General features: G+C 36.8%; 1 protein-coding gene and 1 long non-coding RNA gene across 4 annotated transcripts; one reads left to right on the top strand and one right to left on the bottom strand.

Annotated features, from left to right (window-relative positions):
- The first annotated feature begins 2,850 nt into the window (after positions 1–2,850).
- LOC120015505 lies at positions 2,851–5,197 on the top strand. The gene is made up of 2 exons (XR_005471768.1): positions 2,851–3,632; positions 5,015–5,197. It is a non-coding gene; the product is annotated as an uncharacterized LOC120015505 (long non-coding RNA).
- Positions 5,198–7,037: 1,840 nt separating this feature from the next.
- LOC120014504 (protein argonaute 10-like) lies at positions 7,038–17,159 on the bottom strand. 3 transcript variants are annotated; one of them, XM_038866472.1, is made up of 22 exons: positions 17,113–17,159; positions 14,855–15,482; positions 14,343–14,551; positions 13,971–14,120; positions 13,723–13,856; positions 13,514–13,623; positions 13,320–13,426; positions 12,994–13,132; positions 12,778–12,894; positions 12,428–12,535; positions 12,271–12,342; positions 11,792–11,914; positions 11,544–11,703; positions 11,283–11,404; positions 10,921–11,058; positions 10,700–10,842; positions 10,543–10,605; positions 9,920–9,983; positions 9,704–9,839; positions 9,504–9,577; positions 8,051–8,177; positions 7,038–7,591 (listed from the first exon to the last, which is right to left on the bottom strand). In XM_038866472.1, the coding sequence occupies exons 2-22, from the start codon at positions 15,338–15,340 to the stop codon at positions 7,407–7,409; spliced, it is 2,967 nt and encodes a 988-aa protein (XP_038722400.1). In that variant the 5' UTR covers positions 15,341–15,482; positions 17,113–17,159; the 3' UTR covers positions 7,038–7,406. The 3 variants fall into 3 exon arrangements, with proteins under 3 accessions (XP_038722400.1, XP_038722398.1, XP_038722399.1); XM_038866470.1 differs by lacking the exon at positions 17,113–17,159 and adding an exon at positions 16,530–17,039; XM_038866471.1 differs by lacking the exon at positions 17,113–17,159 and adding an exon at positions 16,530–17,039 and having other exon boundaries at positions 14,855–15,479.
- Positions 17,160–18,047: the final 888 nt, after the last annotated feature.

The raw sequence follows: 18,047 nt of genomic DNA, 5'->3' as shown, positions 1-18,047 counted from the left end.
TAGTTTTGTACGTGGTGGCGTGAAGCGAATTAAGCACGCTTCTGCTTCTGCATCTGTTGTATGACAGATGGACCACGTCTAAGCCTTTTACTTTTTTTAGGTACATTCCTGTTAAGGGAAACATCAAGGGGTACTGTTGGTCTAAAGTTAAAGATTCAGTTTCCTTCCCTCTCAACGACATCAATGGAAATATGGAATGTCAAAAGTCTTTGGCCCTGGAAATGTGCACGTCTTTCATTAAAGGCTAACGTAAAGAGATATATGAATGTATATGGTACGTACATTAAGGCTATACTTTTAAGTATATGGTACAGATGCATACAATTGTGACTGGAAATATTTGATGCGCCAAGATTATATATTCTCATGTAAAGACACATACACAGTAGCGTTTCTCAATTCAAATTGATGTGTTATTTGATATATCTTCTCAGTTCTCTACCACACATAATCCTTCAAACTGTAATTTAGGGATGATCGAGTTGGCTAGGGATGTTGGCTTCAGCCTCGTTATTCTCGCACGAGTTTCGGTCTAGTTTTACTGGCCTATCGCCAGAGTGGAATGGGCAAAGTTGGCTAGGGATAAATCTCAATAGCAAGGGTACCCTATATAAATGTACTTTAGGTTAAAACCTGTCTGTCATTGCACACCTAAAGGTATTTTACAATGCCAGATTCAATCTTTTAAAGTGTTCCCACACAAGGAAGAAAAGCATGAGACTATCATGCAACAACCAGCTGCCTTTAGGGGATATGACAACTAATATGCGAATCTTACAGATTTGTATGCCGCACATGCATTATATATGTCATTTTGTTACGCGCATGATATATAGAATATATATATATAGAATCAATGGAAGAAGAAAAAACAGTAATCGATCATTAGTTTTTTCATATTATTTTTCCGTGTCAACCAATTGAACTTTGGAATATGATGCTTCTTGGATTTATGCTTCAAGTATATAAAACGTCTAATTAATTAATTAAAAAATGGTAAGTGCAGCCATTAATTTCGCATATTATACATATATATAATATAATATATGCATGGTGTAGCTATATATGCTGACGTACACACACACACACATATATATGTATATGTATATATATTCTTGCTCATTTTGGGTGATAAAGCAAACACCTTTGAAATATGTTGGCGTAAATGTGGTATCCCGGTAGAAATGCAACAACAGATTATATATATTGAAATTATTGCTCGAATATTACCATCATGATATCTACTTTTTTTTGTTATTATTGGTCTCCATTATAATGAATTCTTAATATCTTATTATATAAAATATGCATTGCAGTGAGTGGCCTTGATTACGAAATATTTTAATATTGCTTCTTGATCGAGCAATGGCGAGAGCACTTATGACAAGGAAAATAAGTAAAAAAAATTTACTATTTTTTGTGAGCTTTTTTCTAGACTCATTGGCTAGTTTTGACAATTTTGCGTGACAGTCGGTCTAATCGACTTGATAGTATTAAAGGAAAGTTGTACAAATTTATGATGTTTCTCTGGGATTGATCATCTCCTTAATTAAGAGGTGGATTAGACCTAATCTCTGTAAATAATTTCAATATTATACTGATGAGTACGTACTATATATTCAAAGATTAGAATAGCAGTAAATCGTACAGTTGATGCACAAATAGAAAGAAATTCCTAACTAAAATATGAAGATATGAGAAGAATAGATGCACATACCCTATGGTAAGTTATAATTCATGCCTATGTTATAGCCTTATAGAGTTTGTGAGTCCTAAATGTTTATTGGTCCACTGCAATAACACAGATTCACTGAACTTAATTCATTTCTATGTATAGTTTATGGAGATATTGTTTGAGGAATAGAACAACAAAACAAAAGGAATATAGTTCCAAATGATAAGATTTACAGAACATCAAATTTATATTTATATTAAAAAAAAAGTTAGGCAAATATGTTTAGAAATCTCAAAAAGATTAGGCAAATCTGATTAGCTTAAACATGATCATGCATGCCACATTATGTATAAGCTAATCTTTCTAAAAAAAGTATTTCTTGATAGAGAAATTATAGCATCCAGCTGGAGTGGGCAGAGCCACATGCCTCTACAATGTCAAGCTTGATGGTGCTAAGCGAGTTATCGAATGACAGCGGGGCTCAGTCCTTTATCCCACATCGCCTAGGGAAAGATATGGATTACAGAATATATAATGGGTCAAACTTTCAAACTAATAACAAGCTATTTTCTTGTGCTCAAACTAGTATGAGTTGGTGTTGGGTCACAAAACTGTGCCGGCTAGTATGGATCCGCTGAAAGTGGACAACTTGTTAGCAGTGTGGAGGGATGAGCGGTTACAGAAATGACTCTCATAAGATGAGTTTCATCGTCACATCGTCACAGCCGGTGGGTTTTCTCCCAAAACAAGAAGTACCCACTTTAAACCAAAAAAGCAAACAAACAAAAAGTAGGTCATTTTCATTATAGTCGACATCAAATGAACCTCTTGTTGTGTATAGCTGGCACCAATGTGAAGCTAGCAGAAGACTGAAGACAGTAACCAAACCAATATTAAGCAAATAAAGTCTAACTATGGGCGAACAAAGAACAGATACTTACATGGAATTGGGATTAAAACTTGTGAGACATATAACAGAGAGAGAGAGAGTTTCAATTGATTTTGATTTGATGCTCTTTTTAGTTCTTTCTTATCTTTATGTGTAAACCATGCAATACATATATATATATATATATGGTCCCCCTATTAGGTTTTGTTTAAAGGGTCCCCTACTCTCACTCTCTCTATATATGAGAGGGTCCAACCTAGAAAGATATTAATGCTCTTACATTATAAATATAGCTATAGAGAGAAACACACTAATACAGTAATACTCCTCTCTCTCTCTCTCTCTCTCCTCCCTCTCTCTCTCTCTCAATAGTGCATGGGTGATACTCTTTTGGCGTGACAATATTAAATTTTTGTATCACCTTTGGTTTGGACCACTTTTCTTTTCTTTTTATTTGTTCAATTTTTAAATATTAAATTTTTTGTGAATTCCCTTTCAACCCTTGTTTGCTCTTCTATATATACTGCCCTTTATTTCTCTATGTGGAGAAGAAGAAGAAGCACCAAAGCAGTTCAATGAAACAGGGCCTTCTCTCTTCTTTATTATTATTATTATTATTTCTAGGGTTTATAGTATGTTCTCTCATCGTGCACCAGCATCGGTTGAAGCTGCCAGCATGATCTTAACCTTCCTCTTCTTTATATTGGGGAATGATCAGATCATGTGGCAGTTTCACCTGTTGTTGTTGTCACGAAACCCTAATTTTTTTTGAGCCCTGAATTCCCTTTTGATTGATTAGGGTTTTCCATTGTGCAATCCCAATAGAAGGTACGTGAATCTACTTTTCCAAGATCTGGGTTTGTTTTGGGTTTTTTTTTCTTCTTCCCTTTTTTATGTTTGAAATGTGTACGGATGTATATTGTGTGGGTATGGTTGTTTGTGCTTTTTTATTGTACAAATGCACTATTTATGTGAAATAAACCTTTGTGGTTTTGTTAGGGTTTTGAGTGGCAGGGATTTTGTGTCTCGGTGGAGATCAACAATTTCAAGAGTCCTTCAGGTGCTTTGGTGAGTGAGCCTCATCAATAATATTAATTCTCTTAATCCGCCGTACGAACCGATTATGTTAATTAATTAGGTGCCTGTTCATGTATATGTAATTCCCCTAATTTCACCCTTGTTTTCTGTTTAGGGTTTTGTAGTATTTTCTAGGGTTTCAATGAATTTACCCAATGTACACACATATTATGTTTGAGAATTGATGCATATTGGGTGAGAATATATGTTTTATAGATTTTTTGATATCTAGGGTTTGTGTGGAACTGGCTTCCTTTCTTTTAATTATATCCTTCTTTTTTAAACTAGAAATTAAAAATTGAGACAGATCTTGCCCTGTTCGAACGTTAATGTTTGCATATTTTCTCTCCTTTCTTCAGTTTGTTTTTTTTGGTTGATAGGACCCTTTTAGTTTGAAGACTTGAACTTTACTTTCCTACTTTGTTTTAGGATTTTAACCACTTAGATGAACTAAAATCATTCAACATTAATGAAGAAGAAAATGAGAGAGAGAGAGAGAGAGTGTGTGTGTGTGTGTGTTCTTGTGAGCTTGAATTGATGATGTAATGTAATGTACAGAGTAATTGTGATGTGGTCAATGTATATATATATATATTGAAGATGCATGAGTTGGACAAGCAGAGATATATACGCTATATCATGTGAAGTTGAATCATAGAGTAAAAATAGTATGATGAAGAAACTGCTTCACGTATGGGGAATCTTGGATGATCATTTACAAGTGCAATAGCAAGCTTGTCTTATTTGAAGATATTTAGCTCTATATATATACACTCCCATATATATCAATACAATTTTGACTTTTCAATCTTCACCAAATCCAAGTGCAAAGATGACAAACCCATTTTGCGAGTGCTGGAGATTTATATATATACAAAGCTACCCATTTACAGGCATATATATGTATGACTTTTTTCCCCCCTCCCCCCCTTAGTTTTCTTAATTGAGATTACCCAAGTCAAAATTGTATTATACAGACAAACATATGACTCAGTGATAGAGTTGCGGGGTGCAAACTAGAATTGGTTATAGATTCAATTTCTGGAAACAAACTCTCTGCATATTGTGTGCAATAGTTTTGTGCATAAGTGTTATTTACCTTGGACGATATCATGTGATGCCTAAGAATTTCTCCCAACAAAATTGAACTTAAGGTGGTAGATAGCAATTTTGTATCAATCTCTGGTTTCCCTCCACAAAGATTGATAAATTGTTGTATTGTATGTGAATTTTTGATGGATTTGTTGGAGATTGGATCATTAATTTGGTAGGTTATAATTATGCAAGTGAGAAAGATTCCACATTGCTTTCATTTTCATTTGAGTGCCAAAAATGTATAAAAAAATATTGATTCTCCCAACGACTCTTTCCAGGGATTTTGACATGTCATCCTATCAATGGATAGTGATCATCAAAGTCATTATAGATGGAGCTGCTTTTGGTTGTGTATGTTGAATTGGTAGCCTTTTTCAGTGTATTGGATTTAGTCTTTTGAAAGCTATATATGTATGCGTCTCTTTTCAAGGAGTAGATCTTTAATCAGAGATCTTTATTTCTATAGGGTTTTCGTGTGTATGAGTGATGCTCATACAACTTCTTCTTTTGGTTCTTCAAATTGAGAGTACATATATACATATATATATAATTTTTCTCCAATGTGAATCGATTTTGTGAATCAAGTTTGTGAACTTCATTTACAATCGTTAATATGACGGCTGTAGATGAGATCCACCTTTTAATCCGAAATAACCCAAATCGGGTTCTCTTTCCTTCAGTCCTCCTTCCGCTCTTCACGACCGTCTCTCACGGGTAGAAGAACCCGATTTGGGTTATTTCTGGTTAAAAGGTTGACCTTATATGCGGCCGTCGATCTGATCCAACAACTGTAGATGAACTTCACAAAGTTGTATGTTATTGACCTTCATAAATTTAATATGCGTTGCTCATAATTTTTTTTAAAATCTTTATTGTTTTGGCGATTTGGGTATGCCTAATATTTGCTCTTTCGGATTGAGTTTGTTTGGTTTAGTAACCTCCTTTTGGCATAGATATGGGTGCAATATCTGCTAAAAAAGACTTAATTATGGTGCACTGGGTTGACAACATAAAATTAACCTAGTTTTCAAAGGTATAATAACAAGTTTAGTTTTTATCTATGAAATTGTTGTTTGTTTACTTTGTTTTATAGTTCAAGCTAAGCTTTGGAGGTCGTAAATTTTTATTGGATCCATCCCGAACCCTTCCTCGTAAATTTTTTTAGCTCGTCTATCCAATTCGATAATGAGATCTCAATTCCAACGACGGTTTCAGTAGATATCTTGTAACTAGAATTCTTTTTTTCTGATCCAATTCCTCCATCATCGTGAACTCCAGTTAGATTCAGACATGATACCCTTTTTAGTTAATGAGAGAATTCAAATACTCTCCTTTGGAGGAAATCGCTCTTTTGTTTATTCTCTTTCTTAGAATGTCTTGCTGATTAATATATAAGTTTCATTTAAACAAAATCAAATCAAAGGATTAAGGATGAGCATTCAAAATCAACTTAAATTTGATCCAACACGTCCTTCCTCCTTTATTTGATCCCCTTCAAAATCAACAGCAAACACCTGCAAACAGATGCACGTACATCGGACAATCATCTAAATCCGAGTTAGGGTCCGAACAAGTAAATCAAGCTCCATTCATCGGTAAGGCAGGTGGAAGTCTAAAGCTTTCAACTAGAGACCAGACCTGATAAAAATAAAACACCCAACATTTTGCGCAGCGAAATCCCATTGCTGGAAGAAGGAAGAAAAGGAATTGGGGACACACCAATCTGTTAACACCCCAACAATGCATAATTTTATACCAAATATGATCTCTAACTGCACTGCAAAGATGATCAACAGCCAAGCTAGCTACCAAGCCATCTAAAACCCTAAAGAAACAATATTATGGTTCTGCAAAGCTGTGACACATTTTTTGATTAGATTTGCAAGGTATTCGAGAATAAGACTTGGCCATATTCACTAGCTATTGTAGTCAAGTTGAAAGTGAGTACATCGCCCAAAACTAACACTAAATGTTTCAGTCCAATCCCTCTACCTCTAGGCCTATTTCTTTTTCTGCAAGTTGACTCGATTCGATACAGACGTGAGACTAGTGGTTTGGCCACTGACTCCACATTATTTTGAACCAGGTTACCTCATCTACATGATCTTTCACTTACAAAGTTGCCACCATACCTTTTTTAAAGCTGGTCTGTTGAGCTCTTATTCTTTTCTTCAAGTTCTGATGTTCAACAACTGTTTTCATTTACAAGGCTACCCAGTACCAAGGCAACAAAGGCTCATGCCAGACTGACCAATCATGCTAGAACCTAAAAAATTCATGCGATTCCATGCCAGAAGGTTCAGAAAATCACTTCCACAGTGCATCTGCAATTCATTTTTCTCAAATGAGCAACAAAATTTCCTACACAACATTGATTCATACATAGAAAAAAAAAACATTTCTTTACATGAGCCCTACTTTTACATTCTTCCCTCTAAAAACTAAAAGGGATTTCACAACTCACCTACTCTAAACGATTCCAATTAACTTTCAAGGACTATTACCCCTAAATAACTTTCCAGGACTATTACCCCTAAACTTTTTCAGTTTAACCGCTTCCTAGAAGGGAAAACCTAGCGATCATGTCACTGATAATGTACAAAGGAATCTGAGGAATGAAAGACCATTTAGTATGGCCGGTCTCCCACAAACTGCTGCACCAAACCAAGCTTAGCAGTAGAACATTACTCTCTTCACATTCTCTTTTAGAGCAGGCAATGGTCGGACACCGGCATCTCCTGTTCGTGTGGTCTTTGTAGCATGGCCACTGCCATTAGAGCCATTCTCCTGCACATCTGGTTCCAAGTAGAATCTTGCGCGGAAAGCAGCCAAATGTGCATAATATGCTGGAGGAACTGCACAGCAACCGGCAGTTCAGTAAACTTATGATTAGAAATTGTAATACAATCAACTAAAATACCTCCCTGGAAAGACGGCTACAAGACTTAGAATTTAGACACTAAAGACGTCTTTTTTCCTCAATTATTGTCTAGTCAACTGGTCCATAGCATACTAGTTAGAACTTGTGAAATGTAATGGAATCGCTCTAGCCTTAAAAGTGGTCTTCTGCATTAGTAACCATTAGACTTGTGTGGTTCTTTGGAAGAATACCAATAGTTGCGACAGCTAAAGATAACACATCTACAGCAAGCTAGAGTAGCCTAAAGCTCTGTCATACTTTTGAGACTTGCAAAAATGGCGCTCAAATGATGCGTCACAATAACCTTCTCCAAGTATTGTTCAGAGAATAGCTAAGTTTCAAGGGGCCAGCCTTATCATGGTATATATGACAAACTGTGAACAAAAATGCTTACCAACAGAGACAGAACGCGTGCACCTTGCATACGTGTAACAGAGGTTGTTGGTTAAAGACTGAATTCCATCTGCTGTAAAATTGTTTTCATCCCAGAGAACATGGTAGTGAGCTGGCCTACTCGTCCCCTAAAACATCAGGAAGACAAGAAACTCATTACTATTACAATCCACCAAGGGGCAGGAACACAGAAAAGCAATAAGACTATATTTTTATTGTAAAGCAATAAAATATTGATGCGACTGGTAGCAATGGCAGCGAGATTCTATATATGGGGAAGGAAAAAAAGAAGAAGCAGCAAGGTGACTTTTTCATACTGTGACCTTGCTATTGGTTCATCAATTCCAGTAGAAGACAATTAACAGTAATCGCAATAGAGTTGTTTCCTTTCATACAACTAATTCCTCAGGTTTTCTGGCATCTGGAAAAATATATTTGTAAACTACAGCCAATCGACATAAGAAGATGAACTTGATCTTGAAAATGTCTCATAATTGTATCCTAACAACTAACAACTATTCTAAGTGGTTACACATGGCAATCGGCTCACTTATACAAGGCAGGTCAGGTTCTGAAATCCAGCCAGCACCCATAGTAGCTCCCTTGTTAAGTGTGTGATAAGTGATTCCAACCAAGTTAGGTCGCGGAGATATTTCTCTACAAAGCAGATGCTAATATCCAATTCCTCTCCTTGGAAAGTTGAGTAGATAAGAAGCTTTAGAGCACAAAAAGTCTGCTCTCAGGTAGAATATCGAATTCATTTCTGATAAGAGTTATTTGCCCCCAACAGATTTTCCAACTAAAATTTCTGTGCTCGATCATTCAGGCAGGCAAAACCACAAAAGGTACAGCCAGCTACCTTCTCCTAATTAAATCCATACCAAAAACCTCTACACAGGATACTCATTTCTGTTCTACAAATAGGAAGGTTTCCGGAATACTATTCCTAAACAGAAGTTTCCAGTTAACAACAACTCTAGGGTTTTGCATTGTTTACACGGCCATTCCCAAACTCCACATAAAAGTGGGTTGCGATAGGTTGATAGCCTACACAAACACTATCAAACTTTGTGAGCATAAATAAATCCAAAGAGAGAAACCATTCAGGGTTTCCCTATGGTGAGTGGACTCCAACTTCTTTCAACTCTGGATTTATGTAGCAGACCCCAACTAAATCAGTCTCTTTCACAAAACTTACCACAAATGCAATCTATCCACTAATATTGAGGTTCATATGTTAGTTGTTATTTTGGAACAGTTAGTCAATTTCAGGTTCTTATTACTTATGACTCAACATAAGACAATAAATATCGGAAGGCTGTTGCATCTGACCCAACAGTTTATAAATTAGAGCAACAGAAAACAGTAAATATCATCAACTTGCTTGAAATAATATAATGGGGTTTGCACATCCAAGATCAAAAAAGGTAACAGAAATATGAAATAACAAATACCTGTATTCCGGCATGGCTGCAGAGATAAAAGTCAAATTCTGTTGGATGGCAGATTTTAGTATCAACCACAGTGCCTGAATAATAAAAGAACAATATCAGTAACTAAACATTAAACGTCAGTCATAAGTGCACCGAATTCATTTCATAGGACTTATCAAAGAAGCAGCAAGACAACGTAATGTTCCAAAGACTAATTTTACCAGGTAATATGTTCCCACTCTTATCTGTGCTACTTCTGTCCCTGTGGTTGTTAGCAAACAGCCGAGTGTGGTGTCGTTTTTGTACTACAATAAAAGTTACTGGTGGCTGATAGTTTGGTTCTAGAGAAGCACAAGCCTGCGAAGACCCTATTAATCAGAGGAAAAAATACGAACAACACAATTCACTTGATTTCCAGGACATTTATCAATTATTACCTTCCGTATGGCATCTAACTCATAAAGTAGAACTTGATAGAACTGCCCTTCACTTACACCATCCCTGTACAATATATATCATGCTATTATAAAAACCGTTGAAATAGGAGAACAATTGAGATACACAAGGAGGCAGTCACAGATTCAAGAACACAAGCCTTCACAACTTGTGGGTAACAAATTCACAGGATAAAGCAAAAATGCATGCACACAGTCATCTAGACAAGGATAAGATAACTCATCTGGCTCTTTCAATTGAAGAAAACTTGCATACGAAATTGATGGTTCTTGAAATATCAATATATAGAACTACATAAGTAATAGCCTTTTTAGCTCCAGAAGCTCCGCCAATTTTCTTCTTCGTCTTTTTTTTTCCTCTTTCAATGAAGGCACTATGTCTTAAGCAATATTCCAACAGTTGATGTAGGTTGAAAGATATAATTAATGTTTCTTGATCCAACATTATGAAACCAAAATGTCAATAATCTTCAGCACGGCAGCTCACAACACAAATAAAACTATAAACGTACTCCATATCTGTGTGCAATGCCAAACTCTTCCAAATTCTAATGCAATATTAGGAAAAAAAAATTGATGTGCTGTACAATGGACAAAAAATTTACCTGTAAAATATTATCCTCAGTGGCTTCTGGCCTGTTGCCTTCCTAAAAGAAATTAAAAGATCCCTGACAGCAAAAGGAAATATGGTATGAGCGGCCTACACCTTACCATAATAATATATCCTTGGTGGGAAAAATAGTGACAAAGACATTTATATACCTGATCATGCCACCACTAACAGTACCACGAACAGGATCTTGCCATGTTTTGTACAAATCTTGGATGAGTTCCTGTCTGTGAGCTTGAGCACATACTAATCCAGCATATTTCGTCACTTCAGGCCAGTCCTGAGAAGCTACTACCTACAGGAGGACCAACATTTATCAGTAATCAAAACCTCAGAAGGCAAGGAGGTAGCAGTAGTGGTGGAATAAACTTACAGCAGCTATTGATGGGCTTGAGTCTTCCCCATTCTCTGGGTGAGTGACATCGGCTCCAAAAATAATGGTTGGTATGTCACTAACTAAAGGTATTCTGCAACTGATGGCATCCAAAAGTACAGTGTTCCTACCGCCCATCTGCAAGAAGGATGAGATGAAAAAACTTTCATAAAAAACCTATTGCAATTAATGAAAGAAGAATATATAAGAAATTGACCCATGTGTTTGCTGATAGTCATTATAGACTAATAGTGCCTTTACTCATAAGTTAGCAGTTAAAAGGGTTGGACTATTGCAGACATTTTCATCTCATATACAAGCACAAAGTACAGATGATTTGGCTATAATTATGTAAACCAGACCTTAACATTGATCTTAAGCGACACATTAGCCAAGTACTGCTTGCTGATTTTGAAAACATGTTTTGTGAGACAGCATTGTGTTAATAAGCCAAGATCAGTTTCACATATTCGCTTGAGATCTCCTGAAAAAGAAATTCATATTTGGGAAAAAAAAAAGTGTCAGCCAATTGTCGTATCTCAATTTCTAGACAGCACAAGTGAATTAAGTTCAAAGCCAGATTATAAATAGGCATAATTTGAACAATAAACCTAATGGCATACCATAGAGTGAGCCATTATTATCAGGCAAAATCGCCAATAGAAGTTCCAGCTCTTTTCCTTTGGTTTTGTTCATGGACACATGATAAACATGCTTTAAAGCTTTTTCTACTTGCTCAGGACGAGCAGTGTATATTGGAATTACAGGATCTGGGTTAAATTCCTACAACAGAGCAACATCAAACTCAATCAAAGTTGAAGAGAGAAAAATAACGAGAGTTCTTTCCAAAAATATGCAGATGGAAAATTACCATGCCAGATACTTGGCACATTTGCGCAAGCTCACTACAAAATCCACGAGCAACATTCTCTTGAACACTACGTGAGAAGTTAATGCATGCCCACCGGTTTACAGTCATCCCATTAATCATTTTCTGCATACCAGGAGACATAAACCACAAATTCAGTGATAGCCAAAATTATTAAAATGGAACTAGATACTGGTGAAGTGTTCATATCCAGCATGAGTGCAGGAGTATACATGACTTGATGGTCATAAAACGCTAAAATTTACATTGTAGAAACTTGTAAATGTCGAAATGATCTTGTTGTTTCTATCTCTTGATTGCTTGACAAGGTTTACAAGAAATTTGCCAATGTCCAGAGACTTAAAGAATGGCCATTGACTAGCTACGTGCACATTTAAATCTGTGCAGTCCATTCATTACCAAGGATAGAAACATGCTTAATACTGAAGACAAACATAATGGATAAACAAACAAGTCCTCACCTTATTCATCATATTCCACTGACCAACTTGAGGCAAACAATCCTTTTCTTTTCCAGTTTCATGATATTTTAGCTGCAGGACATGAGATGGTGAGAAATACATTTTCTTCATTTTCCTCAACTAACCAGACAGAGTGATTGAAGAGCGGCTGCATTACCCAAGGGGCGGGGAGAATTCGAGCCTCAACAGAAGCTAGCTTTTCACTGATTTTGATCCCAAACTCATTTGCATAAGGGTCTTGATCATAAGCATTATGTTGAACCGTCTACTTGCAAGTGGAAGCGCAAAAAAATAAGTATCACAAAAAAAAGAAGCCAAAACCTAGAAGCACCAGAATGTTCAAGCATCATTCACATGCCATGTCAAGCTTGTAATTTAAATGTTCAGAAGTTCATGTGAAGAATTGTATGCCCACCAAATGGTTTGGGACTAAAACCAAATTGCATAATCTGAACAAACAATGAATCTAATTGAGAGAGTGAAACACGATCAAAATGATACAAATACCTGCAAAATGTCATTTTCCCGCTCCCTTGGCCTTTGACATGTGACTTTTAGTAGAGCAGTGATTTGTTTCTCATTTAACCTTTTTGTGTATCGTTGTCCCTCAACAATTTTGCATGCCTAGCAAAAACAGCAGCATATTGATTCTACTGAAGTATAACATATGAAGAATGATAAACACAAAGATAGAAGGTAAGAATATCAAGAACCCCCACATACCTCCATGGGTAAATAATTTGCTTTCTTCTGGTTTCCAACTTGAAGGCAAGGTAGATGACTATGTTGAATGGTGAATCCATACATTTCTTGGAAGTATTCAACAACAGACTTCATGGTCGAGTTCTCATCAACGGGAAACCTAAACAAAAAACAATGTCAAGACCATTTAAAAATGAAACGGAAACAGAGCCTTATTTTTCCCTCTGCTGTTATAACGAAAGGTAAACAGGCTAGATCTACAAATCAATACAGAGAGAGTAACACCCAGGGAGTACAGAGATAAAATTCCAAACAGAAAGGTCATGATAGAAATAATCAATACTTACACTAGTTCTCTTGTCGGTTGAGACGTTAATCCAGAAACACGATACTTTCTTCTTACATTACCTCTATGAGTTACTTCAACTTTCACTCCTCTAAGGGCCTTTTTAATCTGGTAAATGATTTAGGGAAAAAGTTCTAATGAAATGATATATCAAAAAAAGAAATGAGCAAAAATCATCAACTGATTGCAAAGTACCTTCACACGATCAGAATCGGACAATGGCCTTGATAGAACATCTTTCCCTAAAAGTTGGCCAGCAAATTCAATAACGGGAAGAGGCTCAATGAAAGCAGCTGAAGCCATATCTATGACGAGGACAAACAATGAAAGTAAAATTGTGAGAGATCCTTTAAAGAAACTGTCAATGCATTAGATTGTAGATCACTTAACAGTAGTTTCATTACCAATATTCAGGGACAGGCCCATCTGGGTAGGCCTTATACTCTGGTAAAAGCCACACCAGGACTCTAAGCCATCCCCAAGCCGTTGTGGTGCTCTTATATCAGAAGAAAAAAAGGATCTCCCGATGGGGCAATACCTTCACAAAATAGAAGAATATAACTTCGGTAAAACCATTTTACACATTGTGAATAAAATATCATCCACACATTGCACATTCATGGCATCTCAAAAACATTGGTGGAAATCAAACCTCTTTACTGAAAGCTCTCTTAACACAATGTCAAGAATTTGCAGAGCTTCTTGGGGAGCGTCAGCACGATTACCAGCCAAAAACTGGCCCAAATGATGCAAATTCGCCCGAGCAACAAATTTAATCACCACTCTATATTCTCTTTCTCTTCTGCAAAGTCATATATTGGTATTTAGTCTTCTAATCATTTACATTTATGTTTCTTCAGGTATGACAAAGGCCATAATGATACAGTAAATTAGATAAAAACTATGTCTAGATCAGTGTTTTATCAATTTGATACAATATATTATAATAATAAGCTTCAGCTACGTCAAATATCAGAAATTGCAAATGTGCATGTAGCAGAAGCCAGAAGTAATTAGTACTTACTTGGGACCGTTTGTTCCATCATCTTCATCTACAAGCTTAATGGTAAACTCCTTCCAAGCAAAAGGAAGCTCACCAGCTGTGTACAGACTCTTTCTGCCATCATACGCAGGCAATCTCATGCCTAAGTCAGATTCCTTGTACTGCCTTACAAGCTCTGCCATAATTGCTCTGTTCACAGTTCTTGACGACACTTCAGGGGTGATGGTAACCTGTAAGAAACAGAGCACAGAAGGTGAAAAGGCAAACAAAACAATGAGAACAAAAGCAGAAGACCAGATTTAAGACTCATAAATGACATTTGAAAGTAAAGGACAGCGTCAAAAGAGGAAAACTCTTCAATTTCATCTGCAGTGCAACAGGGGAATACAGAAGGGGGAAGAACGGCGTATACGTGTTCAATGTCAGATTAAGGGGCCCAATTGCCATCCACATAAAAGAAATAAGAGATTAAAACCCAAATTAATATTTGTGCAGTAGTGTTTAAAGAAACCCCATAAAAGATCAGAGCTTACATCATACTGGTTCAAGTCCTTTTCTGGTAACTCAGCTAAGAAGTGGTTCGCCTTGACTATACATTTTGTCCCAACTTGACCATAACCAGGCCTAGGAGCAAAACTCAAAGACTTGCTCGAAGTAGGGAAACCCATCTCCATTTCACAAACATTGCCCCCATTTTCAGTAGACCCATTAGGAATGGTAGCCAAAAGATCACCAGCTGAGTTTACCGGTTTACAGGCCACAGTACAAGGCCTGGAACTCGGTCTCAGACAGGCATCACCTTGATCAGATTTTCTACCACCTCTTCCCCTTCTTCTTCTATTTCTTGAAGGAGGTGAGGGCTGGTTCTGGATTTTAGTGTTCTGGTGTTCTTGGAGTGGTGGACCTTTCCCATTTTGAGCAGTTTTTGGAGTTTTCTGTGGTGGGTTCATGGAGTTTTTCAAGTGGGTTTTGATCACAAGATGCTGGTCCGAGCTCTCTTTCATCTGCCTTATAGGCATGTCTGTTTTCTACTGTATCTTTCTCACTGAAATTCGTATGCAAAGCGTTCACAAGTAGTTGTTTCTTTTCACCGAATGGCACATACACAAGCCCACCTATGGTTGGTTTATTCGCCTCACAAAATAGGGATTATAGCTGCTGCTGGAGAACACGGAAAAATGGGTGTCAGCAAATGAACTATGAAAATGCAGAACTGTAAAAAATAGAAAAAAATGATGATGACGATTGACGATTAGTCGATGATTCATAGGGTATGGGTAAAAGACCAGCCTTTTATTGCACTTTAAAAGCATTATTACTATTCCTTTAAAAAATTTAATGCCTAATTTTCACCTCTATTGAAGCAAAGTATGTTGCTTTAGATATACATAAGCATCCACAAAAATGAGAAAAATCACATCTCAAGAACAGGAGTTATAAGTTTTTTGATCTGACTGGTGACGCCAAAAGCATTGACTGGGGAAAGCAAGTGCATTTAACACATTTTACATTCATTTAACTGATTTTTACAGTTCATACAATATTTTTCCCTGCAGTTTGTTGGCTGGCTCCAAATCTCTTTGACCCAGAGAAGAAGTAAGGAGATCAATTTCAAAACACTAACCCAGACCAAAAAATTTCTCAAGCTGAAAGTGAAAACCAGCTCTGTAACTCCAAAAATGGTGGAAATGCAAGGACAAAACTGACCATCATCCAATGAACCAAACCTTCTTCAGATGCTTCTATTTGCAAAACCCAATGACCAGAAATTATCAAAACAATGCAGGACATCGAGAAAAATACAACAAAATAGAAACCCAAGAAGCTGAAATACCCGTGAGACAAGACAATTTTCTTAGGCCTGCCCCTACACCCAGTTAGGGAGAAAAAAAAAACGAAACCCCAATAAGATGAATAATAAACTCAGACAGATAAAAACACAAGAAGAGCATTAAGAAGTTTTATTTAATAAAATGCAGATTTGAGACCAAAGGTCTTGTATAGAAAAGAGAATAAAAACACAGAAAACAACAAAGTACACGAACATGTATACAAGGGGAAGGAATAAACATTGAAAAGGGCAGTAGATAAATCACTATCCGTAGGATACCCAAAAACCAATTTATTGCAATGGAGAGAAATTGAAACGACCCTTTAAATACTAACCAAATCCCAAACCCACACCCCCAAAAAAATCCAGAACCTCACCCTGATAAAATAGTAACTCCTTCACAGCACAGAGAGGGGCAAAGACCTTGGACTGGTGAAAATAGAAAGGCAAAAGTGGCCGGCGGAGAAACGAAAGGTCGAGGTCTGAGATTCAGAGTATGGTTTCGTTGGGGGGGAAAATTCGGGGTGTAAAGAAAGAAGATGAGGATGATGAATCTTTATACACGCATGCAAGTGCTTTTGGTGTTTTCTTTATCACGTGTACAAGGCTTGTGAGGTGAGCCTCCTGTGCCCCTCCCCCTCTTTGCTTTTGCTTTTAAAATCCCATCTCTCTCTTTCCCTCTCTCTCTCTCTCTCACTTTCTTTCTTCCGTTTCGGTTCCTGTACCGATCGCGCAGCCTCGGGGAGGTACAAACAAACAAGCCACAGCCACTCTATCCATCTACTTTTAATTAAAGAAACAGAGACTCTGTTTAAAGTAAAAATATGTATACATGCGTTTGTATTTGTGTAAATAATGATAATATATCTATATTTATAGAGAGAGAAAATGTGGGATGTATTGCATCGGAGAAGAGAGAGAGAGGGGGGGAGGAGAAGTTAGTAGTAAAGCAAATCATACACAGAGGAAGAATAATTGGAACTTGCAGTCGTCGCTCCTGCAGAGTTTCACCATGTGTGTTCGTTGTCTTGCCTTTTTCCCTTTTATTTATTGAATTATTTAATTACCATAAAGCCCACCCGTAACGGTCCTTTCTGTGGCCCATTTTTGAACCGGGTCCACTATCTCTTTTGGGCCCCACAGAGGGGTAATGATCCAGTGCATATTAACTCACTGATTGTGATGATCATAATGTTGTTTTGTTTATGTTAACAGGACAAAATTCTGCTGGAAGGGAAGGGAGGGTAGTGATTGTGTATGATGATATATTGGACTTTGAGAGAAGAGGGGGTCCCAATAAGGATTTATATGTAGTGGGAAATCAAACTAGTTATGATGAGTAAAGCCTCTGCTTTGCTATCATGTTTTTGTTGCCTTGGCCAACTCAGGCTTGTGGTGTGTTCATGATGGGTTGGATGATTTTAAGAATTAAAAAGGGTTGAGCGTTGTGTTGTAGGAGTCATTATTGTAGTTTTTTTTTTTTTTTGTTTTAATCACAGACGTTGTGGTTCAATTTGTTTATCAATATAAAGTTCATATAATTTTTAAATTTCGATAAATATATTGGATGTCTATGATGGATACTACAGTGATTTTATTGTAGAAGCCACGACCTTATAAGGAAATTAGGGTTGTAAAAATTCATCGATAAAATTGAACCGTTCGATTAATCGACTGAACAATCGGTTTTCGTTAAACAAATTTACATAACTCCTTCCTTATTAAGAGAAACCATAACTCCTGCCTTATTGAGGGTCCTGGAAAAGAAGGGTGGGTGTCCCAAAGGTGCAGTCACCATTGAAGAAAAAGGAAATGTGTTATTAATATTAATGAGTTGTGTGTTGACCTTACAATGGAATTAATTCTTCTTCCAGTGCCTATAATTACTAGCCCAC

This window comes from Tripterygium wilfordii, chromosome 14, assembly GCF_013401445.1.
Source record: "Tripterygium wilfordii isolate XIE 37 chromosome 14, ASM1340144v1, whole genome shotgun sequence".
In the NCBI taxonomy this organism is placed as follows: domain Eukaryota; kingdom Viridiplantae; phylum Streptophyta; class Magnoliopsida; order Celastrales; family Celastraceae; genus Tripterygium; species Tripterygium wilfordii.
This window is presented reverse-complemented; position numbering and strand designations above follow the sequence as displayed.